The 21092-nt window shown below is 34.3% G+C and overlaps 1 protein-coding gene across 13 annotated transcripts in view; it reads left to right on the forward strand.

The window, feature by feature from the left end:
- Positions 1-1056: 1056 nt before the first annotated feature.
- Positions 1057-21092, forward strand: part of dac (dachshund family transcription factor) — a 120461-nt gene continuing 100425 nt past the window's right edge. For all 13 annotated transcript variants that reach the window (XM_085202863.1, XM_085202864.1, XM_085202865.1 and 10 more), the window contains exon 1: positions 1057-1687. In XM_085202863.1, the coding sequence (XP_085058989.1) occupies positions 1116-1687 (572 nt within the window). In that variant the 5' untranslated portion in view covers positions 1057-1115. The remainder of the gene's footprint in view (positions 1688-21092) is intronic.

Below are 21092 nucleotides of genomic sequence, written 5' to 3' on the forward strand. Positions count from 1 at the left end.
AAGTAAATAACTATAATATTTAAATTCCTTGCAATGTTGCACTTTGCCTTAATAGATCGTGAATATGAAAATATTTTATTTCTAACTCCATTATATTCGTATCTATATACCTAATATTTAATTAACAGGAGAATGAATAAAATACTTATATTATATTATCTTTTTAATTTTAATAGAGATCGAATCCACGACCATTTATATATAATCAGGTTTGCATTGCTCTGTGCTAATTATATTTTAACATAGGTAGCCTATATCTGTCTGTCTAGCTAGGTATAACACCTATGAAAGTATGTTATAAAATTATCTCTAAAATAAGAAGATAATACATATTTTAATAATTACAGGTACTTTTCTCTTCTATACTGTATTTACGTTACGTAGAAACAGACTTACTAAAACTCGTAGTAAGTTAATAACCTTCTGTGACCCTGACCTCGATATCAAATAACGACCTACACTGATTTACAAGCCAAGCGTACTAAACGTTCACAATACCAAGTTTGCTAAAAAGTGTACATTTTTTTAAAAAGATCAAATAATTTAATTAAAGTCCCTACTTCGAATTAAATTTATAAGAAAAATAGGTCACATTTTTATTTTTTTTTAATATTTGATTTTTAACTACTCTACTAACCTTTGTTCATAATCGATAATTAACAATATAGAGTAGGTATTCTGAATGTAATCAAAATGTAGAGACAGGTGTCAAAAAAAACTTCAAAGCATAGAAAACGCATACAATAGTAAGAGGCCGCGGTCGGACCGGGCAGCGACGGCAGCGACGGCATCTCGGCTCATATTGATTGCTGGTGACACTCTTATCAATCCACCCCCGGCGACCGCGCCGCGCCGCACGCCGCACCGCGAGCCACCCAAAAGAAACAGAAACGTTTCTTCGCGCGTTCGTAACGCAACGGAAAAAAGGGCGGAGACATCGCGGCGGCGTCGTCACCCAATCGCGGCGCGCCCGGCCCGCCGGCGGGCCAATGGCGCACGAGCGCCGGGGCGGGCGCGCGCGCGCGGCCGCGCCCTCGTTTCGCTCCGGCTTTTTATTTATTGTTGCGCGAAACACCGCGCGCGACGGGTGTGTGATGCGCGCGTAGACAGACCCGATGAAGATGGAGTCCGCCGTGGACTCAGCGTCGACCGCGAGCGAGGTGAGCGGCTCCTCCGGGGGGTCGCCGAGAGTGAAGGTGGCGTCGCCGGCCCGCGGCGTTAGCCCTCCGCAGCTCCTGGCTCCGCGGCTGCCCCTGCCGCCCCCGGGCCTCGGCCTGCTGGGCTCCCTGCAGATGATGCACCATTCGCCCCTCGAGCTGATGGCGGCGGCGCACCACCATGGCCCGCCGCGGTACGGAAGCCCGCCACCCATCTCGACGTCAGATCCGTCCGCAAACGAGTGCAAGCTAGTAGACTACCGCGGGCAGAAAGTAGCCGCTTTCATCATCCAGGGAGACACCATGTTGTGCCTGCCGCAGGCCTTCGAGCTGTTTCTGAAGCACTTGGTGGGCGGGCTGCACACAGTGTACACGAAACTTAAAAGACTGGACATAGTGCCGCTGGTGTGCAATGTGGAACAGGTGCGCATCCTCCGCGGGCTCGGCGCCATCCAGCCCGGCGTCAACCGCTGCAAGCTGCTGTCGTGCAAGGACTTCGACGTGCTCTACCGCGACTGCACAACGGCAAGGTACGTTTCATCTAAAGAATCAATACGTATAGTTTTTATTAGGTTTTTAGTTTACTAGATCTTTCTTATTATTTATTCCTCTTTATGCCCGCACTGTTTTTTTAAAGCCTACTTAAAATTTTTTGCGTAAAGCTTTTGTTATATACTTCAGAAAATAAAAAGTCTTTTATAACATGATTATTTATCTTTATAATTATTTATTTTAATTTAATCAACGCCTTGTAAATAAAAACAAAACAGATATAAAATAAAAATTATACTTGTCATAGTTCCAACCTACTTAAACGCACGCGGCAGGAGGGTTGTACGAATCCCATTAATTTTTCATATTTTAATACGCGCCAAATATTTCCACAGAATTAAATATTAAAGTGTACTTCGGCGACGGAAGGGTTAATTCTCGGTTAATTAGCGGGCCGAGGCTTAAATTTTTAAATAGTAATTTTTACAAACGCTAAAGTTAGATTAAAAAAAAGTCAGTTTTGTGCGCGCTGTGCCCGGTAGGCCTATATCAGCTTTCCCGAATGCGATTTTAAAAATGTAATGTCCACGTTAACAGTGCGATGGGGAGATGTAAATTTTAATTTTTCTCTCGTATCGACGCTTTGTGTTCGTAATATTTAATGTTTGTTTATTGATGAACGGAAATATTCGACGGGACGCGCCGGCCTGAGCCTCGCCAGCGTGACTCATATTTATGTTTCATTTTTATGAAGTCACAATTTTATGTTCATTTGACTGATGATGTATCTACACAAAGAGGATCTTTTATTTAGGCCGGACATATTTTACTGTTATTTATAATCGGAACAAAGATATTTTAATATATAATTATCAGTTAATATCTGCAGGTATTTCTATTAATTAACTTGATCCGATTATTTTATAGATTTTTATTGTAACTATATTATAACTTAGACTCTATTATTGAATGAAATTAAGTTGACTTGATTGTTTTATATTTATTATTAAAACTAGGTTATTTTTATTTATAGATACAATCAGTTTGTGGTATTCTATTATTTATATTATTCAATAGGCAATTTGTTGATTTTCAAGTTATTTTATATTCTCTTTAATGCTTCTTAACTCTTAGTAATACAAAAAAAAAACTTTAAAAGGGCACATTAAATACCTACCAAAGCTCTTTAAAAATTTTGTAAAGTATGTTATAGGTAATTTGATTAACTACAATATAGGTGCCTTGTGTAGTATTTATTATCATATATTAAAAATATAGCAAGCACTGTGGAGTGTACTATGTTTTGTTAAAAAGAATGCAGGTTTCCGCGCCGCTGGCCGCCGCTCTCTGGTCTCTGGTCGTCCGTGTCTTCTTAATTAGATAATTAGCATCAGAGGATTTATTAGTTTCTTTATCAACAAATTATCTTGCTATATTTTTAACACATCGTCGCATTCTTGTCAACTCTAAATAATTAAAACATAGCTAAATACAAAGTAGATATACTTTTCACCGACTTCAATTATGTAAGAAGTAAAAATATACTTAGATACAGATACAAATGTTCCATATTATATTATTTTATTTTAACGCATTTGCTATATTGAAGGGAAGTTAGAAAAGAGAATCTAGCGTTAATTCCCTCCGCTCTCCACTCTCGTTTTAATCATTGCGTTTTTTGCGTGTAAATTCAACGTTGCCTTTTTTACTCTATCATCAAAACACTTTTAGGGTAAGCTTAGAAAAAAATATTATAAATATCCTTCCAAATGAGAAACGAACTAATAGCCTTTGTGTGTATAGTCAGTACATTTCCCAACTGCGCTACCAAGCCGTCCAAAATATTAATAAGTACCTACCAACATAATAAAATTATAAACGGCATTAATATAACTATAATTTATATAAATAATTTCGACATTATTTGTAACGTAACAAAAATGCTTATTTAAAAGATAAGATTAAAAAATGAACGCCGATCCCGGTGCGGCCGAATCAAACTAATCTATATTGACATGTTTCCGCCATTTCGATTCCAGTGTATCCATAAGATACAGATTACAAATAAGAAATAGCATGTTTTTTATATTATCCATCTTCGTAGTGACGTTGTTTAGTTTAATTTGATTTTTTGACTAATTATTTATATATATATATATATATATTTTTAATTATTATCTGTACATAGATATCATTTTTAAAAAATCGGCGTCAATACATCACTACATATTAGACTCAATTTTTTTTTATATAATTAAGTGATATAGGTACATACATATATTTATACGAGTAATTAATATTTTATTCAATCTATTAAATATTAATAAAAATAGAAATAAATTATAATGAATTCCATTCATAGAACCGTCCAAATAGAAAAAGAAATGCATTAATTAAATATGAATGCAGCATATCAGCATTTATCGGGGTTATAAGCTGGTGCTAGGAAATGCGATATTTTATAGCATCGCCCGCATTACAAAACGTATATAATAATAGGTGGACGTTCCTTTTCACGCTTCAGTAATTGCTCGACAGCAGATAAACGAGGCTCAGGTTACCTATCCGAGGAACCCCACGGGTGTTACTTGGGATTGCGATTCACTTACAACTCTTTTGGCTCAAGTATGAGATTGAGTACTTAGCACGAATGCTTTTGAGCTCATAATTCAATTAGTTGAAAATTGTCATATAAGAGATCTTTTTGAAGTTGTTTTAAAACCAAGTTTCCAGTTTAAAATTTTAAACCGGCTCTGAACTATGTTTCAGCTATAAATAAATACATATTGTATACTCTATTTTTATATTTGTTATATTTATATTTTGTTCTAAGATATATTTATAAAATACCTAGATGACATTAAAAAATGAGTTTAAATTAGTAACAGATAATGACGTTTTGTTCGTAATTATTGAATTGTAGCTATTTCTTGACGAATACACTCAGAAGCGTTGATTCCGTCCATTGTCTCTGCATCACAAAGCGAGGTTCAATTACGGAGGTCATCAACACGACTTTTTATGGAATTTTCAGTTTTACGACGCATTTTGATGGTCCGCCTTCAAACGGAGTGATATTTTGTAAATAAACAAGACACTGAAATAACTACCTCATTACCTTTGTAGCGCCGGTAGGTGCGACGGAACTTTGGGAACATTTTCAGTAGTTTAAACTTTGAAATTTGTCGGAAGGATTACGTTGGTACCTACCTATATACAAAAAGGATTTTTAACGGCGGCACCGTTTGAAGTTGTTGGTAGTTCTCACGGTTTGTCAAACTAATTTTGAGAGTAATTTTTAAAATGCTGCCATGTAAAAATGTGGATGTTGTAATAAATATTTAATATTATAGTGACAAATCAGTATGTGACAACACTTTATATTCAACTCATTTATTGTCATACAAAATTTAGATATTTATACAATAAGCGAAAACGATTTCATAACTGCGGTCGAAGCGAATTTATTTAGTGCACTTACGTTGCATGTTTACATATGATTGTTTCAAATAATATTTATTATTGTGCAATAGGTACCTCTACGAACGCGATTTTAGCCAAATCGTAAATTATTAATAATTTGTTATTTGAAAACAATTAGTTATTTTAATAAACTCTATTTAAGTAACTTTTTTGTGTTTTCTCATAATAAAATGATAAATTTGAGGACGATAGCTAGCTAGGTAGGTAGGTATATATTATATGAACTGTAATGAACGATGGCCGAGGAACTTACTGGCGGTGATCCAAATAGTGGTAGTTATTGAAATATTAAACCAAGACGTTGCAGTCTGAGACACGTGCTGCCATATTAAGAATCTAGCTGTTGCGCGTGTCTATGCCTATATATTTGAACTAAATATATTTTAATTGTTTGTGTATATTTTTTCTAAATATAAACTATAGTATATATATAAAACCGGTCAAGTGCGAGTAGGGCTCGCTTACCATGGGTTACCAATTTCAGAATTATAGGCCAAAGGGAAGTAGGTACGTAAAACTTAAAAATTATTAAAAAAAATAAGTAAATAAGTATTTCTATTTCAAACGGGCGTAGCCCCGCACGGGTCCACTAGTATCTGATAAAACATTGACGCGAATAATAATAAAAATAAATATTTTCAACTCCATTTCAATGTAATTAAATTATTTAACTAATTTTAAATTTTTCTACTAAATTATTAATCTTAGAATGTTAGAAATCGTGAGTTTTGTGTTTACTCAGTGCCGGCGCTCTACGTGGGCGGCTAAAATTGGGTCTAAGACGTGCTTGGATTAATCTCGCCATTGTTTGACGGAGTGTATTGACACACTACCATCATCGGATGTCGGTACACTTCTCTAAGCGCGGCATGTAATCGGCGTTGTACATATATTCAAATTTAATTGTAAAATTATGTTTTCTCTGAACTGACTACCTTTAGTTCTTTGTTTTATTAGCTTCACGCTGTTTCCCACACATAGCAGGGTAGGCAGAGGGAACCTGGGAAGCATTCCATTTGAGAATCCATGTTAAGAGCAGGAACTCAAAAAAACCAACTTAAAAAATCTATTATCTAATACCTATAGGTATTACTTATAGTGATAGTTGATAATAAATTAAATGATTATGGTTATTTACTTAGAAACGGGGGTCTAAATTAATTTCTATTATTTATGTTTCAAGAGTTGAAGTCATAATTATCTATTTGTAGTAGACCAATTGCTATTTCTAATCAGGTATTCATTGAAACTTGCAGCATAAAGATCCTAGTGTCAAGACTGCATTTTCTGCTTTCAAACTCAGGGGAATGAATTTTTATTTATTCATATTTTAATTTTTTCGTTCTGGTAACAAGGTAAAGCGCGGCGTTAAGATCCGCTAGTCAACGTAATGCCTCGAAAATTAGACGAAAGTGGGGAACGGAGTGTCTTATCACTGGGATCCCTCTGCCTACCCTGTTATATGCGGGATATAACGTGAAGCTAAAAATAATAAATAAAATATTTATTGCATATAAATGCTTACTTAACAATTGCAATTAGAAATAATAAGAGTTCAACAAATAGCATACTACAAATAAAGAAACACACACAACAAGTCAGTCACAACTCGACAAGCATTCCAATTGCCATTCAAAACACATTGAAGCGGCAAATAAACTCGAGTAGCTTAAGGAAACGCAATTCCTTCCAAAGCAGTAAAGCGACAAACAGCTCTACAATGGGAATATCATGGAGGCAATTTATTACGATTGATCAACAAGTAGCTGGGGAACCCGCGCGGGCCTCCGACGAACGGAAAGAATGGCAACCCCGACGCCGGCAGCCCCGTCCCTCCGGCCCTCCGTCCCTCTGTCCCTCCGTCCCTCCGCGCACAGTCGAAACGTACACCGACATTCGTAATCCTCCCGTACCATTTGAAAAACGCACACAAGTGACACGAGGGAATCCCTCCGGCTAGACGGAATTATCTCGGTCTCTCTATTTCCGTTTCGTGTACTATTCGGATTGTGTCTCGCTCGCTCTCCTTCGTTTCCGTGTTGCCGTCTCTTTCCCATTTGGTTTCATTCATGATTGCGAATTTCAATGGATAAGACGTTTCAGTAATTCCACAAGTGTGTTCACAGATGGGAGTGGGTGAAGCTTTGACGCGTCGCGTTGTTGGGATTTTAAGCGTTGTCTATTCTTTCAATATAGTATTCGTATGATTAATAATAAATATTATTATTTCTTATTGACGCCAAGCTTGCGACTATAAACGCGACAGGTTTTGGGTTCGATTCCCATTCGGATTAATGTAATATTTTACATTTTTATTTCTTCGCTCTACGAGACAAAAAGAGTAACGAGGCGAAGCGCCCGTTTAGTTTTTCGCCACTATTCCTCCTAAATTCGATTGAAAATGGGAGGCGGAGTGTTTTAACACAATACTCCTTCTGTCTACCCTGCTATATGTGAAATATATTGTGAAGCTGAAAAAAAAACTAAAATATTACTTAGTTAGAAATTGGCAAGTTTTATTAAAATTCGCTTCCGTGCCAGTTATTCAAAAGCACATAGAAATGATCGCATAGCGTGTAACTTAGTGCGGTAGCCGTTGTAACGTCTTATAATTGCCGCTCACCATGTGTTGTGGCCTAATCATATTTAATTATAGCTAGAAGAAGTCATTGCAGTTTATCATGAGATGAACTGTTACAGACGTTTAAACAGTGTAAGAAAATCATAATTAATTAATTATATGTGCCAATTAGAAAGTAGAGTCAGTAATATAGTTGTTATTTTTTTACAACCCTAACACTAATTGTGTGACCCAACCTTATGAGACCGTTATATAAATTGTGCGATTTTAATAAATTGTTTTTTTTTTTTTAAATAATCAAAGTTTACCTTCCAAATGAATTAATTTAACAAACTAAAAGGTAAATAAAATAAGAAATCGATTCTATTTTTCTATTCCTGTCTGTACTTACTATAGCAACAGTTATTAATCCAACGTAGACAGAATGAAGACAATGGGTGGCGGAAACAGAGGGAATCGGTGTTTTTGCGCGCCTCGCTTCACTCGTCTGAGAACGAGATCGCTCTTATCTACAATTGCACGTCAAATTATATCTTACACTTGTAATTTTTATGAGAAAAAAATAAGATGGACAGAAGTAGTGAAGCGTAAGTAAAAACTTCTAATTATACTGCGAATGTTTTACATTCAATGAACACCGGTTGATTTGTAATATTGTAAAACATATAAGTACTACAGATATATCGATTATATATTATAGTTAACGTAAGCTAAAATATGATATAAGTTTTTGAGAGTTTTGACAGTATCTTTCTTAAAAAACATAATTATGTAAAAACACTATAAAAGAAAGAAAAAGAACTTTTTATAATGATACTTCAATAATATAAAGCTGAATGTTAATAATATTATGAGTTTTAAATAATCGAATTAAATGAAACCATATAAGCTTAGACAAAATAAGTATTGAATACGCCTGTGATATTAAGAGCCTTTATGCTAAGAAAAGTTTCACATGATTGGGTACTATTATAAATGTAAGGCATATCATCTCATCAAATAATAACCTAGAAGTGTGTGACGTATTAACAAGCTTAAATCATTTATTCTATTACTGTATCCCGCACACAACAAGGTAAGCAGAGAGAACCTAGCGGGAACCCACCGTATTCCGGAGGCATTGCGTGTTAAGTGGCGGAGCTTAACGCCGCGTTTTACCTTTTTCTAATTTCCTCATTATATGTCTTTAGAAAATACAACTTAGTTGACTCACAAACATCTGCACAGATCCAACAAAGAACGAAATGAGATAAGGGCTACTTAAGGGCCCTCGTTAAACTCTGATATACGGTTCATAATAAAAACTAATAAAACATTCGCAACAATTTAAAAAACGAATCGATAAAAACTTTGTAGAATATCAAGTGGACGGTGGAGGTTGTAAGTTAAAAGATAGTAAATTGCATTTTATAGCCCAAATGTTATTTCTCTTGTTTTAAGACGCAAGTAAATTGTAATAGACCTTAAATCATTTTGTATATTGTTTTTAGTTTCCTTTATATTAGAGGTATCATTATTTAAAATAGTATACTAAATAGCGTTATGTAGAAACATTTTTTTTTTGCTAAAGTTAATTTTTAACATTAAAATATATCGATATTCGTTATATACGTATCTACTATTGCGTTTATTATCTTCATTAAGTTATATATAATTACGAATGACGGAGTAATAGACAAATAATGGAAGAAGTAAAAAAATCAAAATTTAATTTAAAAAAAGAATAGAATTTATAAATAGCGAAGAGAAATAAAGTAATGATTTATAATCAACTTTTATAAGATAACTAATCCTTGAATATAGCCTTGGATCGGACAACAAAGTTGCTTTAAAGTCGTATAAATGGCAACAATACCGTCGAGCACAGGCACCGGCCAGGCCCCGGCCAGGCACCTCCTCGATTAAATTAATTTATGGTCAATATAAAATTATTTTATTTCGACGGCAGAGATGCTTAAAATAATTGTTGTTGTCACGCTTAAGATTACTTTGTTTGTGATTTTATAATATTACATTTTATATATTCGTACGCACTTATTGCAATATACCTAATATATTATAATATATAGTTATACGTTATATACACGTATGTATTATCTATATTATTAATTATCTATATTTAAACTTGAGACCCACAAAGACTAATTGTTAAAAAAACTATTAGATAAAACAATCGATATTTAGTTACGAGTATAAAATCGATAACGGTCCAGATGCACAAAAATAGGGCAAAGGCATCGATTTGCCCCACATTTTGGCGGTCTAGCGGTCGCGCACGAGGGTAACGTTCGCGATAAGGGATAGTGCCCCCTCAAGGGGCGGGGGTACACCCCTCTCAACCCCCCGCCACCCCTCTATAATATTTACCGCCCCCGGGCCATACTTACGCCCCTCTGTATTTACGGGTTAGAGAAAAACAAGGGTACTCGAGCTTTGGAAGGTGCAACGTAGATTTTAATCCTTTCTGATGTTTTATGATTGATGGCGGATTTTGCAATCGGTATTGCGCTGATGTTGATGGATTCTTTATAATTCCTCGCTTTTGCTGCTCGCTACGTGAGAATCGTGTCTACCACTTGAGTTTGGTTCTTAGTGAACTTGTATAGGTCGATAAATACGAGTAGAAGCTGCTTTGTAACTAAGAGTAACATGTAATTATAAAAACAGGGTTGCAACTCAAATGAGTTCATATTACACGTGGCGCTGCATACAAAATTTTCGTTCGTGACAATGCACAACATCTTCACCGCCCAGCCCTCATAATGGCACTCAGACGGTATTTGTCTGTTAAAAATAATATTATATTATATTTGTTTATTGTATGTAATTACTCATTTCGTTGATAAAAAAAAGTATTGACGTACATTTATATTGGAAACGAATGATTCATTTAAAAATGCCGCTAGCGCCATCTGCCAATCAATATTGAATTTCAATCGTCTTGAAAACTTAATTAGGATGCTTTCAAAGACAGAGTAATACGATGTCGGATATACTCTCAGATATGATATTCTAACGTGATTCGGAGCAATACCAACTCTATCACTTAATATATTTAGGTTTTAATTTTGTTTACGCTGACCATCGATATGTTGGATATCGATAGAAAAATGATTTTAGTCTTGACAATTTAATGTGGTGATGATTGTACTATCACGAGATGTCCGTCAGATATTGACACGTGCGCCGTCGCCGTGACGCGTGAGGTCACAATACTGTCACGGCCGAAAAAGTAATTATTATTTTCATGCTTATGAAACAGCTGATATGTGAAATTATAAAATTTTAGTTTATTTAGTACTACTATAAAGTATTTTTGTACCATCGCATGTGTTTTATACTCGTATTGATAGTTGATAAACGTGGTGTTGTTATACTTTGCATAAATATCTCTACGTTGAATTTGTTAACGCAAAATCTTCTAAGTTTTATTGTAAAGTTAATTCTTATACAATGAAAATATGTATAAATGACTATTTTTATCGACTTTTCATAAACTTATTTTGACTGTACTCATAGCTTTTTTTAGTATCACAATGTACCCCGCACAGAGCAGGATAGACAGAGGGAATTTAAGTGTTTCTCGATTTTCCGCCGAATTCTGGATTCTGCCGCATTGTGTGTTGAGTTGCGGACATCAACGCCGCGCCTTGCCTCGACACCAGAACGAAGAAATGAACATATTAAATATTTCATTTGTCATTTCTCTAATGAGAATCGAATCCACAACCTTACTCGATTGCAGTCACTTTGTGTGCCTATGAGTCTCGACTGGCCTGTATAGCTCATTTGTTTATTATACCTATGCATAAGTTAATTTATTAAAATGTTATAGCGTCACATTCAGTTACTGGCACGTCTCGCACCGAGGAAATTGGATTTGGGGAATTGAATCCACTCATTGTTCTTTTAATTGCAGCCGTTTGTGGCGTTCTGGATGAATTGTGCTGATCATTGTGTGTCTTAATTGAACTATTTAGTCCAATACATATGTTTTAATGTTTTATTTGTGGCTATTAGAAAACAATCGTTGGAGAAATACTAGTTTAGTGAATTAGTAGGTAATATTGTTATATCAGCCAGTCGTGGCGACTGGTTCTGGGTTCAATCCACTCGAGGAGATGAAATATTTATTTAAATTTTTCATCTCCCATTTCTTCTCTCTGGTGTAGAGGCAATGAATCCAGAGTTCGGTGAAACCGGAGAACGGAGTACCTTTAACTAAGTTCCCTTTGCCTATCCTGATGTGTGCGGGATAAAGCGTGAAGCTGATTTATTTGATTTATTACAATGCAAGAACAATTAATTAAATTCTCAAATTCAACTTGATATGTAGAATCGAGTTTTTATATCGGAATATGAGTACAGAGTACAGATATGAAAGAAGGGTTGCGTCGGGCCGAGTGCGCTGACTCGCACAAAACGCTCTATCTGCATGCGGCCCTTGATTGATGTGCCCTGTAATTATTTAGACGCGCTAATAACACCACTTTGTTTTTGACGACTTAAGACGAATGAAATGAGAAATTCTATCTCATTCGTAATAGTTAGTGCATTGCCTCTTGATGTTGTGTTGATTAAAGTCCAACTTAATAATAACACACTACCAACACCCCTTGCATTCGTAGGCATGCAATTTTAATTACATATATCTACTTAGAATTAATCCTGTTTTGATTTTAAGAATGAAAGGCAAATTATAAATGGTAAAATTAAATAATTTTTCGAACCGACCACACCCAACTACATAAATAAGTACGACGCCACTCCCGCGCTGTATCTACAATTTTCATAATAGCAGAGTATCGTAGATTTATATTTACATAAATGGTCGCTACGTACAGATTGTCTTTATGTTTGTTGTGCGTGCGACCCCGCTCAAACAAATCAGAATATTAACGTAAATAGTAATGGCAGGAAAAAAAGCTATTATGCAAATGAAACATTTTGTGGTAAATACGAAATGACGTAATGCGTAAGAAAGGAATAATAAATGGTTTTTGCTGTTGAACTCATTCTATGGCACTTTTGCTTGTACTAGGTTATTTGAATTTAAACCAGAACATAGATACAATGTAAGTATTTTAAGTTTTTACTATAGGAGCTCAGTCGTGGCGTAGAGGCGCAAAGTGTGACTGTAAATGCGACTGGTTGTAGGTTCGATACCGACTCGACGAAATATTTATTTCAATTTATATTTCGTTATTAATAATATTTTATAGCACGCAATGTCTCCAGAATTCGTCGAAAAATGGGGTGCGGAGTGTCGTAACACTACTTCACACTTTCGCTTTGCTTACCCTGCTTTGTGCGTGAAGCTGATTTTTAAAATTATTTTTGCTGTAATGTATCATTAATTATTTCAACAAAAAAAAATCTTAAAAAGTAGAGAACATGTGGCAAAAAGCACATACCTAATACGGGGAGGAGAATAATGAAATTGGCATATCCATTGAGATCGTAGATATGAATGCGTTATGATATACATTATAACATTTAATAACAAGCGGCTGTAGAACTGAATGTGCTTACGTCAGAGCCTGTGCACCGAATAATAGAGTTCGCTCGAACGTTTAGCGCACCCTCGGAAATTGAAATAAAAAAACGACCATTTGAGATGTAACAGCGATATGATTTGGCAGTTTTTTATTTTATTTTATATTCCCCATTTTTCGTGTGTTTTTGGCTGTGAGTGTGGTAGAGCCACGAAACGTACAGAACGCTCGTGACGATGTACGGGTGGAATTGGTCAATTACTCTATAAAAGGCTAATATAATTCAGAAAAAAATTAATTCCCAAAAATGAAAAGTTATTATTTCAAACAAAATAAATAATAAAATTATCGTTTTAAAATAAAACACCATTTGTAAAGTATAACATAAACATTCTGTATATATATTTTCTTTATAATTTCAGATTTTTTTTCCCTTAATAAATAATTCGTCATTAATATAAATTAAATTATTTATTTCACATTATATTGCTTATATATACTATTTTTAACTTTGTAATATAATTTTTTTCTTTATGGATTTTTTTATGACTGCCGTATCTATTGCTTCGTAAGTCACAGTAGCGTCCCCATTTTTGTCAGACTAACATAATTACAAGCGAGATTGTTGCAAAGTGACTCGTAATATGAACCCTTCCAAACATCATATATCAAAATATTTTAATTTATTATACAAAGATTTGTTACAATATGTTAAATTTAAAGTATTTTTATTTTATAAAAAATAAACATACGGTCCTTATTGGTAATAAAAGACAATTTTTTATTTATTTATTTATTTACCTATGAGTAATTCACTAATTAATTCGTGCCCTACATACATACATCTCTTTGCATCATGTTATTGCTTTATCAAAAACAACTCAAATAATTCGGACATTCGGACGGCGGACCCTAATCGTAAGAATGTGATTAATTAAATAAATGTATAGACCGGGAAAGAAATTTGCCAACCCTTAGCTGGATTTTTTATGGCGGACATTCCGCGCCATTTTGTTTTGGGGTGTAATTGACTCGTTGTTAATTTTCTTTTGAAATTGTCTACTGTCAAGAAAATATATTACCATCTTTGAAAATATTGTTAGTACCTAATACGTTTTTTCTTAGATTATTTAAAATAACAAAGTGAAAAGTGAAAGCAGAGGGAACCTGGGAACTTTCACCTTCCTTCGAATTCTCGAGGCATTGCCTGTTGAGTGGGCGCTTTGCCTCGAACCAGAAAAAATAAAATATTAAATATTTCATTCCCCCGAATGGGATAACAGTCGCACGTCGTGCTTTTGCGCCAGGACCGCCTTAAAAAAAAAAAAAAAACTTATAATTTTCATTTAACAAATAATTACAAACGGGCCATTTGTATCAACAAGAATCTCTCGAAGACTGGCTAGAAAAGGTACTAAATCAAAACGACGCAACTCGCTCGTATTTCCAATTAACATTCTTATCCATATGCATATGCATTGTTACGAATCGTATGTCTCTATTGTCCACTGTTTCTTACATGTTCTATATTGTATAGGTATTGTGGAGTTCTAGTCATCGGCTAGTTGCGTGTAAACATGCTAATAGGCCTATATCTGATGTTTGAGGCCTTCTTGGCGCAGGCGCACAAGGGTGTGACTCTAACGGTTGTGGATTCGATCTCCACTCGAGGGAATGATTGATTATTTCTTAATATTTTTACACCAAGGCAGAACCCCGGTGTTGGCTTCCACCACTCAACACGCAATACCTCGAAAAATTCTACGGAAAGTGAAAAACGGAGTGTCTTAACACTAGGTTCCCTCTCCCTACTCTGCTGTTCGTGGGATACAGCGTGAAGCTGATTTAATTTATTTATATCTGATGTTCAGTGCGCGAAGCTCATTGAAAAAACTTGATTTATAGTATTCCTACTTCGCATTGCTTTTTCCATTGTTATCGTTTGTTTCATTTGAGACAGCTATATGGGAATTCTAATTACGTTTTGATTACATGTTTTCCTTGTATTTGGCCTTATTTGAAAAAAGTCTAGCTATATAATTTACAAAAGAAATAAAATGTTACTTTTATATTATTTGTACTTTTCGTAATATAATAATTTTATCATATTATTATATGAAAGGTAACGTTATCTTAAAGTACTGGTAGGTATATTACTTTTCGAGCTTTTCGCTTTTATCTTAAAAATAAATTATAAAAGGTTGTAAGGAAGTACACAGACAGTTGCTCAATATAAAACAAACAAGATTAGCCCAACATCCTGCGATCCCGGTGGCCTAATCTCTTATCATTGCCGGAAGAAATATGAATAGTTTTATTATTTATTAGATAGAAAGACACCGCATAATAATTAAGGGAATTTTAATTTTTAACAATTTTGGTGGGCCATATTATCAATTATTATAAAACACTAGAGTCTAACAACTTAAGGAGAGATTTTGAAAAGCCATTGCTGTCTTAAATATAAATCATTTAATAATAAAATATAAATATTTTATTTAATGTCCTTTATGAGTAGGTAATAAAATACTCTCGAAACATCAATCAAGGTCCGAATACGACTCGAGTTACACGTGGTTAAAAGGTTGTTGTGGTCTCAGCATTTTAATACTAACTTTACAAGTACTTGTAAGCACTTATAGAACAACATTTGATTTAATTATGAAAAAAAGTAGCTTAATTGTAAAATTCCCATTCGATGGTCCTAATTGTATATATCTTGATGGCTTAAAAAAAATGGTTTTCTCGATACATGAATCTAGTAATACTACATGAAAAAACCATTCATAATAAGAGATGGTCATAAAAAACGATATTATTTAGTTAAAAATGACCAATTGCATCTAAACTTTTTTGCCAAGCTAACAAAGAAAGATTATTTTGAAGAACTCATTATGTAAATAAATATTATTTCTATTAGAACAAATAAAAAATAATAACAATAAAAAAAATTACCTATATTTTCATTTAAAGAACCATTTTTGTTAACTCTACTTCCGTAGTTAGTGCAGTGCATTAAATAATTAGTTGGTAACTTATATCGAGATATATAGATATGACCTATTAAAAATATCTTTGTATACAGAAAAAAATGTTTAATAATTTCTAAAATATTTACATTTAGACATGAAATCAAATAAAAATCATAAATAATATAACTACACTATAAATTTTTCTGCAATATAAATGTAATTAGTTTAATCTCATCGTAGATTGAGTAACCGGCGTACCTACTCATGTCCTGCAATTACGCTATTGCTAATAGATGATAGAGATAACAGGAAACTATAGTAAGTAAACGAATAGTCCATACAAAGTTATAAAAATGTCTGACAAAACTGCATGCATATCTAAATAGCCACGAATCACGGTATGCACTGCATAGGTATGTAGTAACACAGTAGGAACACAATTAGCCAGCGCCTCGCCGATGCCTCGTCGCTCGAGCATGTAACGCTTATCTCTGTTGCATGCTTTTTCAATATGCAATCCCATACAATCGTGCCGCTTTATCTGACAATCAGAATTCTCAGGTATTTTTTCATTCGTTAACAGTTCTAATTATTGTACAGTTTCGTAAGCAGTTTCGTGTCAATCGAACATCAAACGAGCCGATACACACGGACGGGTAGTTCGTCCAATGTGGAGGAGTTGGCTGGCGAGAGTCTGAGCCTCTGGTATGACACCGTATACGTGCCGTTCCTACGTATAAATTTACATGTCAAAATATATGGGCTACGAGAGAACTGAGTAAAGATTTATCTTGCTATTAAAAAAATAAAAGAAAATTATAAATATATAGGTCTACTGGTATAATACAATCCTTTTTTTATCTGGAGGAAACCATTTTAAGGGTACGTCGCCCGAATGAGGATTCGAGCGGGTTACCCACTAAAACCTCACGGTGCTCCTCCTCGACCGCCACAGGCCGGGACTACGGGAGCCAAGGGATCCTTCCATAACCCCGGTGGAGTATAATATACTCCTGGATTAGATACTATTGGACCCAGACCGCCGTAGAAGCCATCAGTGCGCACGCGCAGCATGTTGGTGCGTCTTTTCGCCGCTGAGTCCGTTGTTACGTTGCTGCTATATTTTTTATCGGCTAGATAGTAGTTCACTCGCCTCGTTTCAGATGGATTGCTTGGATGTTTCGGTCGTGCTCGCTAATTAATGATTTTCACTGATTGAATTGTTGTTTGTAATGTTGTATACAGGTATTCATTATATCACCCATATTAGCTATTTACACAATCTAATAATACTTATAAAAACTATATAATTTTCCATTTATGACATTTATATTTACTTTCATAGAGACATAATTATTAAAAGTTAATTTGCTTTTAAAATTTATAATGGTAACTCAGCAGGTTACTTACCTAAATTATTCAAAGGAAGTAGCTTCCCTCGAACGTGTAGGACGTCTTAATAGTATGCGAATGATGCATGTCTACCGGAAGCAGGAACTGGCCCACCAATATCATATATCAAAACGATAAACAGAACATTTTTTTGAACACGAATGAAATATTCGTTCAATTTATCAAACAGTAGGTAGAGGTACCCATATGAATACCTACATGAATACACTGTCATCTTCATTTATATTTCAATAATGGTGTAGGTATGTCATTTTAATACTATTTACTTCATAATTTCTTTTTTTTTAAATGATGAATAAATATTTATTATCTCTTCAATTTTTTTATTATTTATTATAGCGTAATAAACCTGATATTATTATTTGAAAAAAAAAACAGATAAATATAAAAATATTTAGATAATAATTATTACCTTATTTAAAATTCGCATAATTTTAATAAAATAATGATAACTGACGTGAATTTGCTACCTTTAAACACAGCCTACTTCAACTCCAGAACTAGGCTAGCTTGCAATCATATTCAATACGAACTGGTTCTAAGCTAAGACAAGATCTTCCTTAAACTGTTCAGACTACTACTTTGATATCCTGGTGCACTAAACTAACTAACTAACTGGTTACGGGAATACATATCTTCAGTACATGATTATAAAGTGTTATTTTGTTTAATAGTGTAATCTATAGATGCAAATTTAATATTGTCTATGTGAAATAAATCGTGAGTATGCGCTCGGTCGATGCCTGCAGCTAATCGCTTCTGTTGTATTCCATACCCACCTCTCTTATTTCTAGTCTCCTACGGGTAAATAAGCATTATGCATGTACCTACGGATGAGAACATATAAGCTACTTTGTCGTGATAGCTTACATTTATTGCAGGAATATGTGAACTAGGTGATTTCTATTATTTTCTTTTTCTAGCGTTATGCTGTATCCCGCACATAGCGGAGTAGGTGGAGGGAACCTGACAGCCTAGTGTTAAGACATTACGTTATCATTGAGACATGTTCCCAACTTTCCTAATCTATTAACCTAAGCCTACGCCGCGCTTTGCCTCGTTAGCAGGGGAGAGAAATTAAAATATTATATATTTTATTGCCGCGAGTGGGAATAGAACCCACTACTTGTCGTGTTTACAGTCGCGTGCTTGTGTTCTGAGGCCTTCTGGTGGTGGACTTTTATGTTGTGTTAATAAAAAAAAATTTTTTAACAAAATACAAATAACATTAAACTTAATCAAAATGTACAAGAAGAAGCCCAACTAATTAATTGCTTAAAAAAGTTACCCCTTTACATTTAAGGATTAAATATACGGAACAAGGACTTAAACGATTCAGATGTAATATTTCTTTAGACTGTCATAAATAAGGAAAGTAGAAGATTTTCCACTTACACTGTAGCGGTGGGGGAGAGGCTCAGGAGGTACTATATCACACTCTATTACATCTTAAAACACATTACTATGTTTTTTGTTTATTGAACATAAAAAGATAAAAATATTTTAATTAAATTGAGGCCCATGTGCGATTACAAATGCGACAGGTTTTGGGTTTGATTCTCGCTCTAGGACAAGAAATATTCAACACGCTCAACACACATTGTCTCCAGAATTCAGCGGTAAGAGGGGGAATAGAAGTGTCTTAATGTCTAGGTCTCCAAACGTCCCCCGCTATGTGCGGGCTACAGCAAGCAAATAAAAAAAATGTTAATCATATTTTTATACGTTGAAAAAGTAAGATATTTTATCTGTATCTATGTTTTTTGACATTTATTACCGCCATCTTAGAGTTACAGGCTCCGTAAACAGAATAAGCTTATAGTCTATAGTATGAATCACACATACAATGTAATGTAGGCGTGATATAATTTTGTTGAATGAGCTATAATAATTAAACAGTAATATTCATATACAATAATACATATAGGTTCGTTAAAGTCAAAAAAGGTTTATCTTGCTTTTTTAATTCTAATGGCAACATTTACTTTGAAAATTGATAAAAAAAATACATGACAGCTTATGTGACAATTAAAAAAAATATCTATGTAATAAAGTAAGTTAAGTAAGTAGTAATATTATAATTGGGTTGTTCCCAGGGCTGTAGCGTCGGGAAATTAATGCCCCGGGAGGATAAAACGGTAATTATTTTTCTCCAAAAATGTTTGTAATCGTGTCAAAAGTTTGTTTTAGGGGCAGGTGTGGTAAAGAGTTGGAGCGAGACTTTATTGTTTACTCTTCTTATTTGTTTGGCTCTGCAACATTTGAAATATGTGAATTACATTTGAAATCTTAATTATGTAGATAAATGCTAAAAATTAATCTCTATCGAGGCCTATTCATTTAGGCGAAATGTCTCGAAAACTCCGGAAAGTAGGGACACTCCGTTTAATTTAAAAGTAAACTCCATCTGCCTACCCTACTATAGGCGGGAAAGAATATGTCGACATAATTCAGCATAGATAATTCTTACACAGAGTGTAACTCGATCAACGGAACACCCGTGATCTACGTGTAGGGGACGTCGGTACCTATCCATTTCACTCCTATGTATGTTCCTCGATTTTCAGTGGTTTAGCAGATATTAGGGAATTTACGAATTTTTGAAGAAAATTAGTAAGTACAGCTCGATTATCACGTAAATAATCTATGAAAGTTTTATAAAGTTAGCTACATAGCGACATGTCTCAAAACGTACTTGAATCACGAAACGGTAGATAATTAATATTATCATTATGAGAATTGACAATTTTTTTGACAGTATTATTTCATTTTAAAAATTATTTTATGTTTAATAACCCGAAAAATACAGTAAACTTCCTTATTCGTAATATGTCATACGCAATTCTTAGTTATATTCATTCAACCACGCGGGCGAAGCCGCAGACAAAAGCTAGTTAAATATATATCAAAAAGGATCTTTGTATAATTTTAAATGATCTACCTGAGATTAGGCACTCGTATTGTTTATTAATAATTTTGTTAATCTGATTTACGAAGGGGTGGAAAGTAATTATTTTTCATTTTAATTGAGAGCTCTGTAATTTCAAGACCCTCGAGATCATTGCCAGTTGTAATATTTCAAATAAGACACGTTGTTTTCAATGACCCCCCTAAGTCGATATAATATATAAAAATAATTATAGGCACTGAATTTTGATATTCAACTAGGTAGGTACATATTTTTATAGTGACTTAATTTTTTAGTAATTATATGTGTGATAAAAAATACGTAGTTTTACTCTTTTCCCGGCATAGCAGAGCAGTAAGAAGGAACCTAGTGTTAAGACATTCCATTCTTCACGACGGCCTCAGTCTATATTTGTAATGTTTAATAAACAATAATTATCATATAAAATACTTTGTAGAATAGTAAATCTTATATGACTCCACATATGGACATATATTTATTATTTATCTATATCATTTTTTTTAAGATAGCGTTAACGTGTACCTCTAAAATATATTTTAAAGTATGAAACCTCTCTGCGTGTGCAGTGTG

Source organism: Heliconius melpomene, chromosome 19, assembly GCF_056956725.1.
Source record: "Heliconius melpomene rosina isolate 202511_hmr_F chromosome 19, ASM5695672v1, whole genome shotgun sequence".
Classification (NCBI taxonomy): Eukaryota; Metazoa; Arthropoda; class Insecta; order Lepidoptera; family Nymphalidae; genus Heliconius; species Heliconius melpomene.